General features: G+C 53.4%; 1 protein-coding gene across 8 annotated transcripts in view; it reads left to right on the top strand.

The window, feature by feature from the left end:
* Positions 1-21,892, top strand: part of ERI3 (ERI1 exoribonuclease family member 3) — a 97,213-nt gene that overhangs the window by 61,592 nt on the left and 13,729 nt on the right. For all 8 annotated transcript variants that reach the window (XR_003076577.3, XM_046944851.1, XM_015291305.4 and 5 more), the window contains one exon: positions 9,713-9,812. Coding sequence is in view for 7 of the 8 variants with exons in the window: in XM_046944851.1 (XP_046800807.1) it covers positions 9,713-9,812 (100 nt within the window). In the remaining variant the exon portion in view is untranslated. The remainder of the gene's footprint in view (positions 1-9,712; positions 9,813-21,892) is intronic.

The following is a 21,892-nucleotide window of genomic DNA, read 5'->3' as shown; positions in this document are numbered from 1 at the left end:
TGTGTTGGGGTTCTTGTCCCTACAGACGTCGCGGCACAGAGGAAATGACACCAGCAGCATTGCCATTCGGGGGCTTGCTTTTGATTTTGGCAAGGGTGGCAGAATGTGCTGCACTGCTTACAGCTGAAGCTACTTGGCTGCTGGGAGAGTGGAGGGGCTGAGGGCTAGCAGTGGTGCCCAGATGACCAAAGGGACAAGTGACTTGGGTGCTTAAGCCTCTCTGGAGGTGCAGTCCAGGTTCTCGAGTACCTCAGGTATTGCTGAGATTTTACCTCTTAGTGCTGACAGATGTTGATCTGAAATGGATGTTTCTTTCTTGGTGCCTCTGGGCGTTCATTAGTGGTAGTGATAACTGTTCCAGATTGCCTCCTATACCTTAAAAATTAAGGAGGAAAAGCCAAAGCCCTATTACAGTCCTCTTATTTGTGCAGTTAACTCTTACTGTCTTGGCAAAACAGAACAATGTGGGTGCAGGGAACGAATATGAGCAGGGAAAAACTAGAAAGGAGCAAAGTAAAATTGAGCAAATGAGTGCCCCAGAGGCTGAGATGGTGCTGGTGGCAGCAGTGGCTCAAGGGGAAGTGTCCTTGTCACCTGGCCGTGGCCAGGAGGGTGCCGTGTGCCTACAGAGTGGGACAGCTCCAGTTCTGGGGGTGCTCCCCCCTCTCAGGCTCCTCAGTGGCAGGGATTTGGCTTGCCATCTGGGTTGGGTGAGGCGACCGGTTCCCTGTGGAGTGGGGACAGATCCCCTGCTCACCCCTGCTGCTGGTCCCCAGTGTGCACTCATAATAGCTTCGGCTCCGTGGGAAGTTGTCAGGATCATTTTATCTCCCTGCTTTGAGGCAGCTTTGTGGCTTTATCTGGCTTTCGAGACGACCAGGAGAGCTAACAACATGCAGAGAGCATCCTCTGCGGAGGGGACCTGGAGCCCGGTTTTGCTAGAGGTCTGCTTTACCACTTATGAGAAACGAGTTAACCTCCCTTTGATCTCAGTTCACGGCTAACCCTTTAACAAAGTCCTGGATGTGCGAGGAAATCAATACTCAAGGCATTGAATTTAACACCAGCCATCAACTCAAGCGTAACACACACACTGGCTGGCTGCGATTACAAGCAGCGGGCTGGTTTGGAGCTCGTTTGCCAGCTCTCTGGGGTGCACAGGGCAGGCGGGTGTGCTCGCACGGCTCGCTGGCACTCGGGAGGGGTGAGAGGAACCTGGCCGGGCTCCGTCCTCGCATCCCCTCTGCCTCCTGCACCCCTCATCCTGAAAAAAAAAGCTATTGCAAGTTAAAATTGGAACAGCAAAATCGTCTCCGTTTGCTGTTGTGTCGAAAGCAGGGAGCATCATTTCTGCCTCCCGCACTGCGGGGCCCACGCACTGCCCGCCAGCCTGCTGCTTGCACCCATCAGCGCTCTCAGAGCCACCTCTGCTTTCACCTCCCCAGCTGTAACCCTGACCTGAGTCAACAGACACAGAAAAAGCTGCTGTGCAGATGATCCAGGGTGAGTTCTGCCTTTGATCAGACAGGTATCGTCCCCAGGCGGTGCCTTGTTAACTCACCTCAGTGCTCCCTCCCCACTGCCATGAGGCCTCCTGCGTGGGCAAGGGATGTGGCCACTGCCCTCCTCATCTTTACTGATCTTTTCCCTGGTGCCTTTTGCTTTGTAATCTCCCCTCTTTCTCTTGCTATTCTAGCTCTGTCTCCTCTGAGTGGTTTCACGTCTTGGGGGAGTGCTGAGAAACTTTATTCTGTTCTTGCAGCTCACCGAGTCCCATAGCTCTGTTGAGTTGGTGCTTGGCCAAATCAAACAATCATATCAGTTGGAAGGGACCCTCAAGGGCCATCTAGTCCAACTCCAATGAACAGGGACACCTACAGCTCCATCAGCTGCTCTGCCTGACCTTGGGTGTCTCCAAGGACGTGGAACCTGCCACCACTCTGGGCAAGCTGTGCCAGTGCCTCACCACCACTCTTATTATACAAAGCTTGTTCCTTGCATCTAATCTAAATCTCCCCTCTTTTAGCTTAAAGTCGTTTCAAATGTGAAAGTTGCTTTCTGCTTATGCAAGTCCGCTCTCTAGGAAGAGGAGGTAAGGGGCTGCAGGGCACAGGTTTCCATGCCCCTCTGGTGAGAAGGACCTGCAGGATCAATCTCTGACTTCTTTCCTATCCGACAGAGCCTGAGTTGCAAGAACAGAATACTCGTCCATGGGCCTCCACAGTCCCAGACTTCCCCATTTCAAGGCCGGGCGGGATGGAGACCTGGGCAGCCTGATCTGGTGGGTCACAGCCAGCCCACGGCACGGGGTTTGGAACTGGATGGGCTTTAAGGTCCCTTACAGCCCACAGCATTCTGTGGTCGTATGATTTCTGGCATGTTTGTGCCCAGTAGCATGACCATCAATGGATATGGCCCTCGGAAAACACCCAGAGCACTTGTGTGCACGTCTGCCGTGGACAAATGGCTTTGTTTTGCACTGGGAAAGCTGGAGTCAAAATGTCACATCAGTGCTCGCGCCAGAATAGATTGCTCCTTGCAGAGGGCAGCGTTTCTGTCGCTGGGTTTTGCTTTGAGGTTCCCAAGCAGAACCATTCCCACACAGTGAAATGTTACAATATTTTGGCTTTTCCATCGTGATTTAGGATGAAGGGAAATGTCAGAGCGTTAGTTTTGGTCCCCGGGCCGAGTCCCAGCGCCGTGCTCTGCCTGCTCCCAGCACATTTGATCCGGGCTGGCTCCCTCCAGGTGTGTGGAAATGAGCTGCAGCCTCATGTTTCTGCAAAAGCTTCTCGGAGGAGATGGCAGAAGGGTCAGAGCGCCTCAGGAAATCTCCCTCAGGCGATGCGCCGTCGCATCTCACGGCAGACAGACAGCATAACCTTTAGGGCATGGTAAGGTGCAGTGTTTTCAACTCAGAGCTGGAGAGCTCATTTCTCTGACGCGCCACTCCTGCATCCGCCTGAAACACTTCTGTCATAACCCGTTGCAGCCTTCGTTGGAACAGAAGACAGCTGGGGAGCCAGTCCACATTTATCTGGCACAGCCATGGGGAGCTTTAGGGGTGTGCGTGGGGCACAGCTGCCCCTGCAAGCTGGAGCCTCCGAAGGCAGCACCGTGCTGTGGGAGCAGCACAGGGAGAGCGCTGGGTCCCCCCTCCCCTCCCAGCAGTCCATAATGGCACTTTTTATTTAGCTATTATTTCCCGGTGGCAGATATCTCCTCGGCTGTCTGTTTAACTAACTATCGTTATCTCACCCTCCTTCTCTGTTTGATGTAGTTATAGATAAACAGATAGCTACCTTAGTAAATAACATGTTTGTAAGAGAGCGGCGGTACGGTTAACATAGTGCAGCAGCTGTTGATTTGTCTTTCACTGTTTGTTGGTTTGTGTGGGGTTTTTTATGTTTTTTTTTTTTTCTTAAGGAAATGCTTTAAATAAGGGATACTTCATCTATTAAAAAAAAATACACTTGTAGCAGCTGCTAAGCCCATCCATAAGCCTGCTTTACGTTGTATTTGTGATGGGACTGACAGTGCATGGAGGAGCCTGATTATACACAATTCCATTTTAGCAAGCCCTGCGATGTAATTTCACAGGGCGATCAGTGTTTGAATGTAATAGCAGCCTCTGCTAAGGTGTCAGAATATTAAAGGCGCTAATGGAAAAGCTCCCTGGTACACAAGGGGGACAGCATTACAGGAGACGTCGCAGATGGCTGGGCACTAAACTAATGGGGCAGGATCCAAGAAGGGAAAAAAAAAGCCTCGAGAAGGGAGAGCTCACGGGAGCACGGGCACCTGCTTCCCTCTCACACGGAAATTAAACAGCGAGCGAGGGAGAGAAGAGCGTGCGTCTGTGTAAAAATAGAAATCGAGGGGGACAGATTCCCCTTTCAAAAGGGCTCAGGTGTTTTGACAGTGAACCCGGAGCCGGCTCTGCTTTGGCGTGGTGTGGGGGTCGATCATGGGACCGTGTGTTAGGGGGCTGGAGGAGGAGGTGGTGGTGGTGAGCAGCGGCCTCATGCAACGCAGCCAAACAGCAGCTCTTTGGTGGCTCGTGATCTGTGAAATCCGTGGAGGGAAGTGTGTGTGCAGAGTGCCCCACTCATCTCTGTGCTCACATCCGCAGCGGCTGACGGTCTGATTCCAGGGTAGTGCCAACCTGTGCCTGTGTCCCAGCCCCACTGCAGGCTTCTTCCCCGCCTCGGCTCCCATCTTCCCCAGGAGCAGCCAAGGAGACTCTGCCTGGTCCCTGCTCAGCCACCTGGAAGGGGATGTGGCTGTGGGTGAAGACGTTGCTGGGTTTGGCTTCATGTCATATTCTTCACCAAGCCCACCTCGGGGTGGCAGGAGGGAAAGGCTCTGTGTCTCTCTTCCTTGGCTGTTCCAGCACTGCTGCTCCCCGCTTGTGTGCACAGTCCCATTTCCCAGCCCTGCAGTCACCCACACCCGTGGCCTTGTTTCTCTTGATCCCAAACCCAAGGCTCGGACCCAGGTCCCAGAGGCCTTAACCTAGCACGTCACCATCCACAGAGCACACAGCAGCCAAGAACATTTTATCCAGGATAATCCTCAGTCTGGGAGCAAGGCAGAGACTTGTTCAAACACATGGACACGTGAAGCCTAAACTGCCTGGCACTTTTGACACAGCAGAGGCAGGCTTGCAGGCGTTGCACAAGCCCCAACGCCTGCTGGTCCTGCAGGGCTGCTGCTGTGGGTTGGGTCCATCCTGCTCCTCCTGAAACTGAGTTAGAGCAGTGAATGTGCACGCTATTGCTGGCTTGTGAGCAAGCAAGCTGCTCAAGGCCACCTCTGGATGGGAAGGACCACATGCCTCAGTTTCCCTTTGTGAAGCAGGAAAGCCTTACCTGCCTGTGCTGCAGGTATTTGGGCAGGCAGTGGCTCTCCCTGGGCACTGTCGGAGCCCAGCTGCGGGTTCCCCCAGGCCGTGTGTGCAGGCAGTGCTGCAACACCAGCAGTACTACAGTTTCAGGGTGCGCGTGCACCACGTGTGTGCGCTGCGGTGCTCTCATGGACAGCAATGCCATGGCATGGGCTGCTCGCTCCAGCAAGGAGAAAACACACAGGCTGCATCCTCCCATGGACTGGGGTCTGTGGGAAGCAGTCCCCATTGATGCAGGGTGCTGGCTGGGGGTTACTGGTGAGTTGTGCAGCCCCTCTTGCCGCTGTATTGATGCAAATGCAACGCAGAGCCCCGTAAGTCACCCAGGCGCACGCAGAGAAAGGCAGGGATGGATGGAGTCGGTGTCAGGGCAGCAATTGCTTATCATGCCTTATCTGGGAATATGAAACTGTATTGCATGACATCCAGAGGCAGGCTGAATAGATATGCCAATTCATCTCGAGCCCGGGCTTTGACAAGCTAGACTGCCCTTGTTGAAAGGCATCAGTCAAACAAGAGCTGCTGGCTGCTTTTCCCTTTCTTATACTTTCCCTCGCTCTCGCGCTCCGTCTCCCTCTCTCGCCGCCTCCCCTCCCTCCTCCTTTTTTTTCTAAGCTGTTTCCACACCAAATTGAAAAGCTTTGGAAATAATAATAATAAAAGCCCCCCAAACTAATACCGTTTTAAGTACCCCCCCCCTCCCTCCCCAAATGGGATTGATAAAGAACCCCAGTGTATGAAGGCATGTTTAGATAACATTGAGAATATTATAGCGGGTGAGAGAAAGTAGGGGAAAAGCTTCCTGCCGCGTCTAAGCCGGGAAAGGCGACGGCACCCTGGCTAATACGAGTGTTTAATATTTGATGTGTTGGGATAAAGCAGGATCACCTTCGAATTGAATTGAGTGTCAGAATGAGAATCTATTACTGAAATTCTTGTGTGATTTGACAGCAAAGCAGACGATGTTATTCTTCACTAGTTACCGCAATCTTCTCTCCTACATCACTTAAATATTTTTTTCTTTGCTTGAGTAAACACACATTATCCTTTTTTTTTCCACCCCCCCCTTTTCCTTTTTTTCTCTCCCTCTTTTATACTTTTTTTTTAACGTTTTTCTTTTTTTTTTTCCCCTTAAATCAAACCTGCCTTTCGCAGGGCCGACGGAGCAGATTGTTATTTCTTTATTTGTCCTATTAAATGGAATTCCTGATCGTTTAATCCCGCTTTTGTAAGTGATTTAAAAACACTTGAAAAGCTGCGAATGCGGCAGCCCTGCTGACTAAACTGCTTAGCAGGGACACATTGCACCTGGGCTGGTGCGGCGTGGGGGAAATTCCTGCCTGCCGCAGCCGGGCTGCAGGGGATGCTGTGCTGCACAGTGCTGGGGGATCAGACTCCCTCCTCGCCCTCCTGCTCCTTTCCTACTCCTACGTATGTGTTTTCAGCCCCAGCCAAGCTGCGTGGTTTGGCCTCGGTGGTGTTCGTTTGCCCTCTCCTTTCGTCGTGCTGGTGAGTTTGCATGGCAAGGAATCCCAGCAAGATATTTCCCATTCCTCTCCTTCCTGTAGCTTGCAATCAATGATACGGGATGGTCAGGGATCCGCTGCCCCAAAGGCACTCTCAGCCCCAAAGCTGTAGATGACAGAGTGGCACCAAGGACACGTTAAGCTCTGTTTCAAAGCCCACTTAGCTTGACCTCCCTTTTCCTTCCAACACACGAAGTAATGTAAAACCCTGACACCCCATCATGGAAGCAGCAGAATGAGGTGGGTTCGAGGGAAATGCTTATGTTGGACACGCAGTTGACATGACGAAGGGAAGAAGATGCTTTTGCTGTCGCAGAGTCATTTTCTCTGTTGCAAGGATGTCAGGGGTCAGCCTCAATCCGTAGGCTGTTGTGCACAGGGGTCCTGCTCCCTCCACTTCCCATCCCCATCCTTCAGTATTTTGTCAACCCACCAATGGTCTTCACTCCTGGGAAGATTCCTCCAAAGGGAAATACTTTACTTTCCCCGTGTGGTGCATATGAATATTGAAATTACCGTTAGCATGTTAAACCTTTAAAGACACCGCATGGGTCACGGCATCGACGTGGCAGACAGGACAGGGAACGTGGCACTGCCAGCCCCTGTGAGGTGTCTGCTGAACTCTGCTGGGTGCTTCCCATAAATAAATGATGGGGCATCGTTGAGCCCACTTGGATCAATGCATCAGCTCGGCGTGTGCCAGTGCAGGGAGTGTGCAGCATCTCCATGGCCGAGCCTGCTGTACCCCAAGTGCTGTCCCATAGCACCTCCCCACTTTGCTTCCCCCCAGCTTGAGTATCCTGCAGGTTATGCAAGGTATGAGTTGCCCAAGGACTTATTCCCCAGCCCAGTCCTGTTAATGGGACGTGGATTATCTGTGGTGCTGGTTGCATGCGTGGAAATAGAGTCTGCTCCTGATGTCCGGCTGCTCTTAGCTCCCATTTATCACGGGAGGATCTGCTTACCTTTGGTTTGAGATCCTGCACCAGGGAGCGACCCAGGGCTGTATTTGTGAACTGCCGCGTATGCCTATGGGATTGTATAAGTAAATAAATATAATTAATAATCATCTGACTGCAGAGGAGCATTGGCCGGGAGGTAAATGCGGCCTTCACAGAATTACAAACAGAATCAGGAAAAAAAAGGGAGAGAATGGAATGGAACGGAAACAGCTGTGTTCAGACTGCTGGAAAATGGTTCTGCAAACGTCGTCGTGGTGTTTCGTAGCAGATCAGAGGGGCTCAGTTCGTACTTGAATCACAATTCTGACCCAAAGTATTTTAGGAGAGCTTTTTGAAAAGGTACCCACGGTTTTTGTACGGTTGGAGTGGAGATGGGAGCGGAATGCTGCGGGGTGCTGCTCTCACCTCATAGGGCAGCACCCATTGCCACTCCACCCACCTATTGCCACTCAGCTCATAGGGCACCTCATTGCCTGGCAAAAAGGGCAAAAAGCCACCGGTGCTGGCATCGGGACCTTGTGTCGGGTGCTTGCTTTAACAGTCAGAAGAAGAACTTTCCTGTTTAAAGATTAAACGTTGTCTTTAAATATTAAACAGCAAAGCTCTTCGTTCTTGATTGTGTGGCTGCTGCCGGCAGGCGGCTCAGAATCGCCAATTTTAATTAAAAAACTTTTATTTTCGAATACAATCCACCGCTGGCAGAGCTCCTCCTCCCTCACCAGGCTGGCTGCGCCTCCCCCAGCCCGGCTGCTTTCCGCCTGCCCACGAGGTGACAGCAGCCACTGCACCGAGTGTGAGCGGCCTCAGCCGGACCGATCAATGCCCCTGGCACTTCCTTCCAAAACCCCAGGAAAAACAATTAAAACCCAATCGATCCTGCAGACAGCTTTGAATATGCATAAGTGCACACTTGACCTTCAGTGGTCAGGCCAACTTCCAGCCGGGCTGCTTAGCTAGTTTGCTCAGGTAGCGCGGTCGTACCAAACGACCTTGATTAACAAAGCAAAAGTGCTATGCAAAAGAGGTGCTGATCTGGGAGATCCACGGCGTGGGCTCCTTGCCCTGTTCACAGCAATGAACCCCGATTTTAAGCAGCAGAGAGGTGAGAAGGGTGCGGGGCGCTCGGCCGATGGGTATTAAGGCAGCCTTGCCCCGTGCATGGCTGTGGCTTTGCTGGGATGATGATGGAGCTTCTCCTCGCCAGGAGCATGATGCTCTGCATCCACCCGCTGCAGCCCAGGAGAGGGAGCCAGGAGCCCCAGGCAGAGCTGCTGTGTTTGGCACCCAGACCCCAGGACTGGGTATGGGGCACAGCACCCCGACCCACACACGGCCACCAGCAATCCCAGCAATGAAGTTATCAGAGCGCGTTTGTTGAACATGTTGTGTACACACAAAGTGTAATTTCAGTGAATTATGCATAGACTTAATTAGGAGTTTTAATTGCTAATCATCTCCCAACAGGATTAGCAATGCTGTCTATTAATTACCCGTGGAGCCCTCTGTTTTTCTAAGGCAGGAGCAACAAGGCAGCGTAAACCGTTACGGAGGCTGGCAGTGAATTCCCAACCCCAAAGCCATGGTTCCCATGGGGCAGCCATGCATCAGGGAGCAGAGCAGGGGCACTGGGGGCAGCCCCAAAAGCAGGCTTTGCTTTTGAAGCCCTACTGCTCCTCCATGCAATGACTGACTGTATGCAGTGATGATCCCCGCTGCGGGAGGGAGATAGGCGCTGCAGGATTGACCTGATCTCATCTGGGGACAATGGCCCTCACGGCGGCAGAGATAGCACTGTGTGAGTGGTGCTAAGCCCACGCGCCGTTCTTAAGGCTCACAATGCAATTGTGAGCTTAATTCCTCAAGATGAAGGAGATAGGGGGCTGTCAGGCTGTAATTATGGGCACTTGCATGGTGCAGGGCTGGCCTGCTTCCCCGTTGGCGTTGTCCGGAGGGGCTGTGCCGCTCGGGCTCCGGGTGCTGCCACAAGAAGCAGTGGGGCAGGAGCAGTCCTGGCTGAGTTACGGGCTCTATGGGGCCCAGTAGGGTTTCTTCTGGAGGTGGCGAGCCCAAGGGCTGTAGGTGTCCCAAAACACCCAGCCATGGAGCTGGGGGCTGCCTATGGTGACACTCCTGTACAAGCCTCAGTGTCAGGCCCTAGGCATCTCTGAAGTGGGACAGGCCTGCAGCACCTCCTGCAAAGTTTCCTTAGGGGCAGTATCTGGATCTGTTGAATGCTGGGGACACAGACCCACGTGTGCCCTCCAAAATGTATCTCGTGTGCTCCGTGCAACCTCTGACCCTCTGCTTCTCTCTTGCAGGCGTACAGCTTTGCCATGGGGAGTTGGCCAAAGAACGGACTCTTAGACATGAACAAAGGACTGAACCTACAGCACATAGGGAGGCCTCACAGCGGGATAGGTGAGTGACCCGGTGCCGTGCTCTGCTCATCCCCATGGCTCGAAGTGCTGCTCAAAGCCAGGTGCTGAAGGCCAGCCAAAGGGCTCCGTGGCCTCTGGCTGGCAGAAAGGAAGAAGATGCACCAGGTTGTGCCTGCAACACTATTGGAAAGGGGGAATGCATCCTGGCTCTTAGGCCCCCTGGGGAGTTGCTCCAGGGGTGCTGCAGCTGAGAGGGGATGCGTGCTGGGCTGGGAGCTCTCCCTGCTCTGGGGTGCTCTGGGGACTGCGGTTGTCTTTGGGGCAGGAGCAGTGCCAGGCTGTGGGATATGTGGGTGGCGGGGAGCTGGCCCAGGTTTGCTGTGCCTCAGAGGGCTGCATCACGCTCGCCTGCCTTGTGTCTTCCCTGCCTTCCCTCTGCCTCCAAGCCTTTCATCCAGTGTGACTTGAGAGCAGTAAAGTTTGCAAGAAGGTAAGATTTACTTGGAAAAGTCACCTGCTACCTGGGCCTTGAGGAGGCTGTTTAATATTGTTTCAAGACTCTAACCATTAAACTCTCAAATCAATTCAAGTTAAGGAGATGAATTATTTAAAGCTCGCCAGCTTTTAATTAGCAAGCTCCTTTTGAACTATGGATCTGGTTGCATTATTGACGGAGGTAGCATTAAAATTTGCTTCCTTGCCTGGGAGCAGATTTGCCTTGCTGTTGTACCACACTGGGGGTGATGGGGAGCAAGCTGGGGCTGCAGGAGCTGTGTTCTGCCCTGCTTTGAGGCTTGAACCTCTCCTGGAGTCTCTCTGGGGGACGCGGGGTTGTTTGGTGCCTCATCTTTCCTTGCTTTATTTATGGCGGCAGCACTCTGCTGCCATCATCTCCTACTCTGACAAAGCGTCCCCAGCTCTGGAGTATCATCTGTCTGCTGTTGGTTTCTGCCCACGTTTATCTCAGCGCTGCCTTGTTCAGGTGTGTCTCTGCCTGATTGAGTTGAAAGGTGCTGCTAATATCCCTCACCACTCCAGTCCTTTAGGAAGGCTTTGCTGCCTTGTCCTGAAGCAGGCATGTGTCCTGCAGAATTTCCTGCCCTGGGCTGCCCCTCCCTTCCTGGCACAGCCCTGCCCACGCAGCCCGATCCATGCCCACTTTCCAGGACTGCTACCTCAAGAAGAGAGCTGGGAACAGCTCAGCACATCTGCTTGCCTGTTACTTTCTGTAGCAGCAAGCCTGGAGCTAGCTGTGGCTTTGGAAATGCTCCTGTGTTGTCTGGAGTCTCCCTGCTCCTCTGTAGGATCCTGGGGTGCAGCAGGGTTGAGGAAGTTGGAGGGTGGAGTGGGGTCCCCAGGGCTGCCCTAGGTGGGGGTCAGCACCTGCTCTCATGGTTACTGGTGCACAGAAGTGTGCAAACCAAGGAAGGCTGAGAACCGAACAAAGACATGCGTAATTTCCCCTCTGGTTCCGATATGGGAACCTCATGGCCGGATCCTATGTGGGATCCTCACCTTGTGCAGCTGCCACACGTGGGCAGGGGGGCTCGTGGTGGAACCTGGTGGAACTCCAGGGCCACGTCCCTTGAGAAATACGGCTGAGGCTTCCCTGATGGCTGGAGGGAGCTCTGTGCAGTTGAGGGCAGCAGGTCCCTGCAATGGCAGCGGTGCAGCCTTGTTCTCACACCGAGGTCTCTCTGTGGAGCTGCGGAGACTGATATAAATCAGAATGATTAAAATCACAGGTTTTAATTGAGATTTAAATCAGCCAGCGGGGCACCTGCTTTCGGTAATTGATTTCCTTCTATATTCGCACTGTTTTTAACTGTTTCCCTAAAGAAAGGTCATGTTTTACTGACCAGCACCTATCAGACCGTGTTCAGCTCTCCCTGCCGTTGCCCAGGGGTTAAACCTGGTTCTTCTTTCTTACATCTAATACAGTATATTTCCTACACGCATTTTAATCAATAATGTAACGTAATAAGCCTTTACTCTTAATTTTACATTGTCATTACATTAGAAAAATGGTGCGTTACTGTTTGTTATTCAAGAAGGGAGGATTAAGGGGTTGCTCATGGTTTGAGCCGCGGTGCTTTTGGATGACAATCAGAATGCTCTGTTTGAGTCAACATAAGGTGGTTTAAGTAATGCTTGTTGGTGACGTCCTTCTTTTTCTTCAAGCCTTTGTTGTTTCTTGGCTCTGAGCGAGCCGGTTATTGAACCGAAAATGCACCCAGGGAAGGGAGAAGTTTCCAAATGCGCAGAAGAAACCGCTGCTCTGAAAGTTGATTTCTCATTTGCCCGCTCTGCTTCCACCTGCGGTGGATTGGCTGTCTGCAAAGCATGGTCGGAGTTCGGAGTTCAGCCTGCAGGTTCTATCAGATCTCGGGACCCGTGGGCTCAGCACGGTGCCGGCATGGTCCTGGGGCCGCAGCAGTGCGCTGTGCCATGGGGCCGTGCCTGGCTGGTGGAGCAGCCCCACAGCCCGGGGGTCAGCAGCCCCGCAGCGCGCAACCCTGCAGGCGCCCGCGCTTTCCCAACCCCGACTTTCTCTTTTCATTTACTGATTGGAAATCTCGGAAGGTTAGGGCGTGATATTGTTCCTGATCCAGAGCATTAATTAGGCCTCGGATAGAAGAAGAGGAATTGCGTGTTTTTAACAGGGAGGTTAATGGGATGCTCGCAGAGTAGACAGTTTTAATGAGCTTCAACTCGACGTGCAGTGAGTTTACTCTTTGTGTTAAAAGGGTCACACTGCAGTAGTTTGATGTGGATTGTCTCCTGGCCCCCGGTGTCATAGGTGAGCGTCTGTCAGAGTCCAGTCAGAGCGCATTTACTTAGTGACACGATTCTAATTAACTGCCGCCGGCTGCCAGCGCCCGCGGTGCCCCTGCCCTGCCCGCGTCCTGCTAAGTGCGGGGCGGGCACACGGATGGTGCCTGTAGCTGTCAGCACCCGCTCTCCCCCCGCAGCTTTATTTCAGCCTGCTTTCCTTTCCCCCTTTCCTTTCTTCTCGGGATGCTCCAAGTCCCTGTCCTTTTCTCTGGCACACGAACCGGCGTTTTGTGACGCTCCCCTCTGCTTTTTGGCCACCTCTCACTCCAGCCTCAGTCCTCCGCTGGCTCTGGGGACCGAGCAGGCTCCCATCCTTTGGCTCTCAGCAGAGGCAGTGCTGTACCACGGCAGTGCCCACCGTCCCCGTGCCAGGGGTGCTGATGGCAAGAGCCGAGCACAGAGCTGGGAGCTGCCTTGGGGCCGCCACCACGGACAGAACGGGGCTCCCTCTGCCAGGCAGCCTGAGGCAAAAGGGAAAAGACTCAAGAGTTAAATAATTAAAAGAGACTTAAGGAAAAGTAAACAGAAATGTCATCAAATGAGCGGTGTCATTCTGAATTAGCGCTGGTAAAGGTCAGGCAGCTCCAAACAGGTGCCGCGGTGAGGCACTGCGCCCGGCCGGCAGAGCGTGCTGCAGGGAGCGCGGCGGGACGGGGATGGGGACAGTGGGGTCCCACGTCCCGTGGGAGGGATGAGGGTCCATGCTGGGGTTGTCAGCGTCCAGTCAGAGCACATTAACGTGCTGACATGATTCTAATTAACTACCGTGAGAGGTGTCACAGCTGGAAAAGCAGTGAGCGGAGACGAGCTTTTAAAAAAAGAAAAAAGCAATGTGACAGTCCTCTTTTTTTTTTTTTTCTTTCCCCCCCCTTTCTTTTTCTTTCTTTTTCTTCCTTTTTTTTTTTTTTTTTTTTTTACTCTTGTGTGCTCTCTCCCCTCCATGTGGGAGTGGATCTAAAGATAATTAGGATGTCTGGCTGCCTGGGAACCTGAGCCAGGGCTCTTTTGCTTTCAGTCATTTAAGTTTTCGACATCTCTCTGAAGGGACTTGGTGGCGCAGTGGATTACTGCGCGCCAGAGTGACAGAACACTCTTCTAATCGTAAACCCTTTTTAGAAAAGATTCTGCTCTCCCTTTTTCCCCAGGAGCAGCGGGGGGTATGTTCTGATCACTGCAGCTCTGTTCCCATACGCGCTACAATGGGAAACTCAAGGTCTTTCAGCTGTTTCCTGCAGTTAACAAAGGAGGCACAGAAGAAAGAAAGGAAGGATGATTGAGTGTTTGTGTTGACTGCAGTCACCCCTCCGTCCTACCCAGCCGAAAGTCGATGGCGCACACGGGGGGCACGGTGCGCTCCCGGCCCCGCTGTGCTGGGGATGTTGCTGGAGCTGTCCCGGCGTTCAGGTGGAGGTGAGATAGTTACAGGGCTGCTTGGGACGAGCCCCGATGCAGTGCCGTGTGATGCGATGCCACGCTCTGCAGTGCCGTGCCGTGCCGTGCCGTCCCATGCCAAACCATTGCCAGCGTACCGGGAGCGCGGGAGGGACTGGTGAGGGTGTGTTTTGGGGATGCTCTGTGTTACAAAGCAGCCGGTCTCAACAGCAGGAGCTTGCAGACCTGAACTGACCTGCACTACAGAGAGCCCTGTGCGCTGGCTCGGACCCATCCCGCTGCTGGCTGGCTGGCTGTCCTGCAGCACATCCCTCCTGTAGGCACTTGTTCTGAAGCAAGCAGCGTTTGGTGCACCGTGCTGCAGCCTCACGCACTGCAAGACACGTGGTAGGTGAGAGGCCTGGGAAGATCATTAACTTTCCAGAGAGCTTTTTCTGTAGAAAGCAGCGACGTAAAACACTGAGTGACATTTTGATTTCCCCGTGGATTCTTTGGTGCCTTAGTGTCTCTCTGCGACATGTCCCAGACAAGGCTGAGTGGTGGCTTGTCCTCTCTTACCTGTGAGAGGGGAAGAGTTTCCTGTTAATGAACATAAACGTCTCAATTAATAGTATGGAAATGTCTTTGAACTTCAAGCCACGTGTCCCTGACCCACTGCTGGGGACCGGGTGGTACGGCCTGCCCCGGGACGGTCCTTACTTGGTGGCTCTCTCTGGTCTGCAGCATCCTCCTTGCCTCTGCTCCCACCTCCCCGTCCCCTTGGGCTGCCGGGGTGACTCGGGAACACCTCCTGGTCCTCAGGGCGGTGAGCAAAGCTCCGTGCCCATTCCTCCTGGCCCTAACGAGAGCCATCACTGAGGTGCGGAGGGATGCCTGCAACCACCCCACTTCTCCTAATGAGACACGGCTGCGAGGTGCAGAGGGAAGGGGTAGCAGCCAGCCGGAGAGCTGCACCGCAATTTAACAAGTTTCCATTCCCCTGAGTTCCCTGACAAGACCCCCCTCTAAGTCTGTACAGGAATTCATAAGAATGGGATAATTAGGATGTTTCAAAGCTGCGACCCTCAGAGGAGTCCTTGGATTAATCTGTTTTTTCCCTTAAAGACATCTGTAACTACAATCTTTGTTTCTCTCCTGTTCTGCCCCCCCCCCCTTCCCCTTCTTTTCCCCCCTTGTCTGTCTCTGTATCTCCTGTCAAACCATTGCAGACGTAAATGACAAAGAAATCAGAAAGAGAGATCAATGCAGTCCAAATTAGCACTCGGAGATAGACTGTGCTGGAGATGTCAGAGCCTGACCCCGGTTGATCTGCCAGCCTCTGCCGCTGATATTATGCAAATTGCATCCATCTGGCAGAGCCCAGCCAAGGACTAATGGGGCAGGGAGGGCTGCGGCCGGGCGCCTTCGGGAAGGGGAGAGCCGGGGGTCCACGGGGAGGGGGTCCGTGGTGGACGGGGGAGATAAGGTGGTGCCTGGGCTCCGAGTGAGCTCCTGGGCGGATTAACGGCCCAACTCCCGATCAGAGATAACCAAACTTCATTTCGCTGTTTTATTCTATTCCTTATTGGTGCCCCCTGCACGAGCGAGTACCAAAAAGAAGGGGGAAAAAAAAAAAGGAGAAGGGAAAAAAAGAAGAGCTGGTTCTCGGTGCTCTTGTTTCCTGCACGTCATTACCACTGATGGCAGTTTGAGGGGAGAGACAAAATCGGGGAAAGAAAGCAAAAAAAAAAGAAAAAGACGGCTGCTTAAAAGACTGCAGTAATAGGAGCATGGATAATAGAAATCTCAAATTACGGTGATCGCCTTGTTAAGAAGTTTGAAAATACGGCCAGATTGTCTTTAATGAGAGAAATATGGCTGTTAGTTAGTGAAGGAGGAGGGAATGGACCTTGTTTCAAGATCTGTCGCTCGCCCATCAAAGCGGCGCTGGCTGTTTCATTTCAAAATCTTGTTCCTCTGCCTGATATTAAAAATAGTTGTTAAAGGCTTTGACTGGCGAGATGGTTCTCTTTGGCTTCCTGCTTCTCTCCACCTCCCCCAGAAGTCTTCGCCAAGAGAGAACTCGTGCTCTGAAAAACGAGGAAGGGAAGAAAGAAAGAAGGGAAGAAAGAAAGAAAGAAAGAAAGAGGAAACTTTCGTGCCTTCGGTGGGCGCATCACATCGCCACGGGGGCAGCAGCCAAAGCCCTGCATTGCCACTTTCCCCTCCCTGGAAGGGAGCTGGGCCGGGTGAGGAGGGCTCTGACAGCAGCCAGCCCTGGCAGCTGCCCCCGTGTCTTGTTAAGAGCTAACGGGTACCTCTGCGCCGCGACGCTCTGACCCGTGACCGTTCCTCGCTCCGGTGCTGACAGTCCCCTCTTTAAGGCAGCCCAGCGGCTCCTACATTATCCCCTGAAATCAAAGGATTGCATTAATTGCTTTAAGGATCGCTGCCCCGTGTCCTGAGTGGCCTCTTTAAGATAACGAACTTGGAGCGTGTTAATAGCTGGCATAACTCAGCGGGACGGAGGGATGAGGTGTGGATGGGGAGGATGCTGCAGGGTGGGGAGGACAGGCACCGAGCGGTCCAAATCCACCCAGAGCTGTGTTCTTATCCCTCCCTGCCCGTGCACATCCTGCTTCCAGGATGCCAGCACCCAAATCTCAGGGCGAAGGCAGAGCTGTACCAGCCTGGCCGCTGCCCGGCCTCACTGACTGTGCTCCTTTGGAGCTTTCGGGTGGGCTCAGAGGGATCTGCTCTGTCTGAAGACTGCGTTTCAGTTCAGGTTGGATATTGGGAAAAAAAATCTTCTCAGAAAGAGCGGTGATGCGGTGGCACAGCTGCCCAGGGAGGTGGGGGGTCACCATCCATGGAGGCGTCCAAGACCTGTGGGGATGTGGCACTGAGGGACGTGGTCAGCGGGCATGGTGGGGTGGGTGGGACTGGGTGATCATAGCAATCCTTTCCAGCGTCAGTGATTCTGGGGTTCCGTGATTTCTGCATCACTGAAACCCACAGAGGGGCTTAAGGTGGGTGCTGCAGGCGTGGGGGTGCTGGCTGGGATGGGAGGCAGGAGATAAAGTCACAGTCACCACTGGGGTGGGTGCTTCGGTCCACACTGCTGGCACCGAGCTGCCGTGTCCTGTATTCCAGTGGCAGCAGGGCATGTGTGGCCCTTCAGCTCAGGCAGCTAGCAGAACCATCTTGCGTCACTGCCACACGGCTTTGAGCTGACCTTCAAGCATGGACAAAACCATTGCCAGTGACTTGATGCAAAGCTCACCAGTGATGGATAACACATGGCAACCCTCGGTAAGTTTTCCCCACGTAGGCAGAGTTTTCCTGTGGTGCACAGCCCCATCCTGCTCTGCATTGCCCCGTGCTTCCCTGCATGCCCCCGCCTGGCCCTGCAGGACCACGACTGCCACCCCGGGGCCCATTCTGGCTGCATGCAGGAAGCAAAGCAGGAGCACCTCCAGCACCAAGCGCCTGGCACTGAGGTTGGCAGGGCCGTGCCTGCAGGCTGTGCGTTTCCACACGAGAAAGAGTGGTGTGGCTTTATTTCCAGACCCAGGGGACCCAGAGTTTGGCAGCTGGGCCATCTCCAGCACCCGCCAAGCCCCCTGCTCGTGTTCTTCCCCTCCAGAAGCACACGTATAACAACCCAGAGCAGCAGAGGGAGAGAGAAAAAGAGAGACAACGGATTTGCCTCCATGCTCCTGTACAGAGCAGTCTCCTAATGAGAAGAATATGGCTGCTAGTTAGCAGAGGGGTGTGTCCTGTAGGCTAAAATGAGATAGTTAAACTGCACTGATTGAAGGTTGAGGTTAGAGGGCAGCACAATTATGTTCAGGAGATTCAAGGGCTCTGTTTGATGCGGCAGTTCTAAGCTCCCAGCCAGTGTCAGTAGTTTAGCTCAGGGTTTCTTTTTTTTTCCTTTTTTTTTTTTTTTTTCTTTTTTTTTTGTGGGCTAAAGACAGGAAGGATAAAACTATGGGAATGAGTCGTTACTATTATTATAAAGTGGTGTGAATTTTTTTTTTTATTATTTTTTTTTTCCAACCACCAGTTCACCCCCCCTTTTGCTTAACCGTTTCCTGATCATTATTTTTTAAGCTGCTTCAAGGGAAGAAGAGAGCATCCCCTTCCCCGGAGAGTGGCTCTGAATTCCCTCCCGCACAGGGAAGGTGATTTATTATATTTTTTTTTTTTTGGTGCCCAGACTCCATCTCAGTTCTCTGACTGCGGATCAGGAAAGCAATTAGCAGTTCAAATTATGCCAAGGCCGAATTCTTTGTCTCAAAATCACGGGTTAAGAGTTGCAAAAGAACCTTAATTGCCTGGTGCTGGACGAGGTGGTTTTTTTTCTGAGAGCATTTCCACTGCTTAGGGCTGTTTGTGGGGGGACTCTCGCGCGTTTCAGAAGCCCAGCAGCAGCACAGCCTTTTCCCAGTGCCTGCAGAAGCTTCCAGGCAATGCATGGGTGGCTTGCAGATGACCATACAGCCCGGCTGCCACCTCCCAGCTGTCCCAAGATAGTCCGTGTCACCATCCCCTTCCTCTGCTGCTCTTCCCTTCGTGAGCAACTCTAGGTGTTACCTGCCTGCAGCCTCCCTCTCAGCCCCCAGCCTCATCTCCTGCCTGCAGCCTCCATCCAACCACAGAATCATTAAGGTTGGAAAAGACCTCTGGGACCATCCCACCCAGCCCAGCCCACCACGTCCCTCAGTGCCACATGCCCACATCTCCTGGACACTTCCAGGTATGGTGACCCCACCACCTCCCTGGGCAGCTGTGCCACTGCATCACAGATCTTTAGGAGAATAATTTTTTCCTGTTATCCAACCTGAATATCCATCTCCTGCCTCACTCTCCAGCTCAGGCCAAGCATGGGTTCCTCACTCCTCCCCTCGCCTGATTCCCAGTACGTGGCAGTGTCCTGAGCCCACACTCAGCATTGCCTTTAGATCCGAGTGACAGCCTGCTTTATTTACTCTAATGATTCTCATTTTTAAATGTTAATTCCTCCCCGAAGAGAATGTCTTTTTCAAGATGAGTTGCCCATCACCAGAAAGAACATGGAAGGCATGCGGGTGTCCTCGCTGCCCATGAAGACCCCCATCCCTTGCATGCTCCTGGAGCAGGATTGGCTCTTCTGTGGCCCCATCGTCCCTGGAACAGGGTTTGTATCCCTTTGGGGCTGGGGTCTGGGGACGGTCCCAAGGGAACACAGCCCCAAAGGGACACAGCCTCAAAGGGATATGGCCCCAAGGGGTACGTGGGCTTGGAGGCTGTCGCTACCGAACAATTTCCAACCTCAGTGGGCTGGGGGTGGGAACGAGAGATAAATGTTAGCTCATTTCTTAAGTAATTAGTTACCTCCTCATCCCCATGTTGTAATTGTGAACAAGCTGTAATGTTTAATTAGTGTGTAAATGAAACCCCAATTTCATAATGGCTGCGGTGACAGCGCTAAGTGAGACGGGCACAGAAGGGGCCGCATTGTTTCAGCAGGAGATGAAGCTGTCGCCCAGCAAGCCGAGCGTCTCTGGGAGAAAATGGAAATGATAAACGAAGTGAGGCTAATTAGCAAAATCATACAGGCCCCACTGATGGTTCTCATCAAGGGGAGGTAATGAAGCGGGCGGGCCAAGCTGAGGGGGGATTAATTGGAGCCTATTCCACAGGCTTGGGCAGAGCAGGCGCTGCAGGGATGCAAACTTCACTGCTTTGCTCCCCTCGTCCTTTGCAGCCGGGCGCGGGGAGCAGGGATCTGTCCTGGGGGGGACAGTCCTGCCTGGGGGTGTCTTTGTCCCACTGCTGGTCTGTGAGTGGGCACTGCAGGGTTTGGGTATCGAATGAGGCATCCCAGGGTGACGTTGGTTGGGAGGGGGTCTGCGCACAGTGCCCGCTGGATGAGGACGCGGTGCCGGTGAGGCAACATGGGTGGGCGCAGCCAGAGCTCAGCGTGGCTGTGGGAACCCCGGGCTACAAGCTGAACTTTATCCTTCCAGCCGTGTAAGAAATGTCCTTTCCACAGCCGCTGGCGCACACCCCTGCCTGTGTCACATTACCTACTGACATTTACCGGAGCACACCGAGCCCCGCTCCCATTGCAGTGCCATCACCCGGCTGGGACCCCCCTGTACTACCGCCACCACGGTGCCCAGACACCCCTCGTCCCTCCCCTCCGAGCCCCCCGCTGCCTTCCTGCTGAGTAATGAGAGATTTCCCTGCGCCTCCGAGGGCTCTAAAGAGGGGCTGAGCGATATTATTTATTCAGTTGTTTACAGAAACGTTTGATCGGGAATAGTTCTTCACTGCCAGCCTGTTGTGTATTATTCATTGCAATAATCTCTGCAGATTGTGATAAACTGTAACTGCGGCGGGGCAGCGCGGAGCTGGGCTGTGCTGCCACCGCTGCTTGCACCGGCCTCTAAAATATCGGCAGCTGCAATCATAAATCTCAATTTACAAGTGGGGCTATTGCACGGGGAGTTATAGTTATACTAATGATTACTTCTCTGTCTTATTTTTCACGTTGCAACAGAGCAATAAATTTTTAAGAAGAGCCTGGGCAAAGTGTTAGGGAAGCCTGCGTGGTCAGCAGGGAGCAGCGTTCCGTCCTCCCGTGGGAACCAACGCCGGCCCCACTTCTCAAGGAGGTGATGCAGAACTGGGGGGGGTGGCTCCGTTGGGTCCCTCTTCCCAGTGGGGGCAGAGAGGAAGGAAGGCTCTGACTGGAGGTGCTCATCCCATCGCTGATCAGTGTCTCACCTGGCGTTGTCCCTCCTGGAGGAGCCCCATTGGCACCCCGCGAAAAGCAGCTCTGTTCCCCAGCAGGCAGCAGTGGGACGTGGGGTTCAGCGAGCATTTCCCGGGTGTTTATCACAGCTCCGAGGTCTGTGATGTGAGGCCCCTGATGGATGCCTCCATTCACAGAGTTGACATTATGATGTACAGGGAGCCTAGAGACATATAGATTTTCAAAGTGGCCACTTTGAGCATAATTATAAATACCCAGCCTCTTTACATAGTGAATTGCTGCCAGGAAAAGAAGGGCCTCAGGAGGGCTAGAATTCTGGCAGCCAGGATTTCTGGAGAAAAGCACTTTGGCGGAGGTTCCCCACCCATTTTGGGGTGCCAGGAGGGGATGGGTGCTGAGGGATGATGCCTCTCCCGTCCCACGCCCCCAGCAGCAGCTCCCCCCGTTGCCCCTGGTTCTGTCTCGCTGGGGGACATCTCCCAGTCACTTCCTGCAGCCCCCTGTCTGCTGCTCATTAGTGCCAGCACATTGCAACCTGATCCTAACCGCTTCCGAGTGGCTGCTCCCGTTCCAGATCACGGCACAGAGAGTGGCGCTGGGGAGCTGGGTGCTGCTGGTGGCCGTGTCCCATCCATGGCCCCAGGGACATGGAGGAGGGGAGACCTTCCCCCAGCTCTTCCCTTTCAGCCTGCCTTTGGAGCATCCCAACCCTGCAAGGCTGGGGCTCAGGTTAGTGTTTAAGTGGAGAGCAGGCAGCCGTCCTGAAGGTGACCATCTGGAAGTCCCTTGGTCTCTTTTTGCCTTGCGGTGGTCTCAGCTGTGAGAAGAAGGGAGCATGTCTCCCAGCATGTGATGCACCTGTATGTGGCTCAGGGACACCCAACAGCTCTTCACTCTCCTTCCTCATGAGTGAGACTGTCACCCCTATGGTCACCTTGCAGACGTCAGGAAGCCACTTGGGGAGCTGGCGATGTTTCCATCCCGTTTCCAACCCAGTGCTTATATGAAAGGTGAGGAGTGTGAGGTTGGGGTGGTCTCAGAGCATCACCGCTTCCCTTCCCATGCCAAAGCCAAGCTGGGCACATCTGGGCAGGGTGCCCATGTGGGTAGCAGTGTTTGTTCCCAGACATCACACCCAAAAAGACATC

Source organism: Gallus gallus, chromosome 8, assembly GCF_016699485.2.
Source record: "Gallus gallus isolate bGalGal1 chromosome 8, bGalGal1.mat.broiler.GRCg7b, whole genome shotgun sequence".
Taxonomy (NCBI): domain Eukaryota; kingdom Metazoa; phylum Chordata; class Aves; order Galliformes; family Phasianidae; genus Gallus; species Gallus gallus.
Note: the sequence above shows the minus strand (reverse complement) of the source record. Positions and strands in the feature narration are given on the sequence as shown.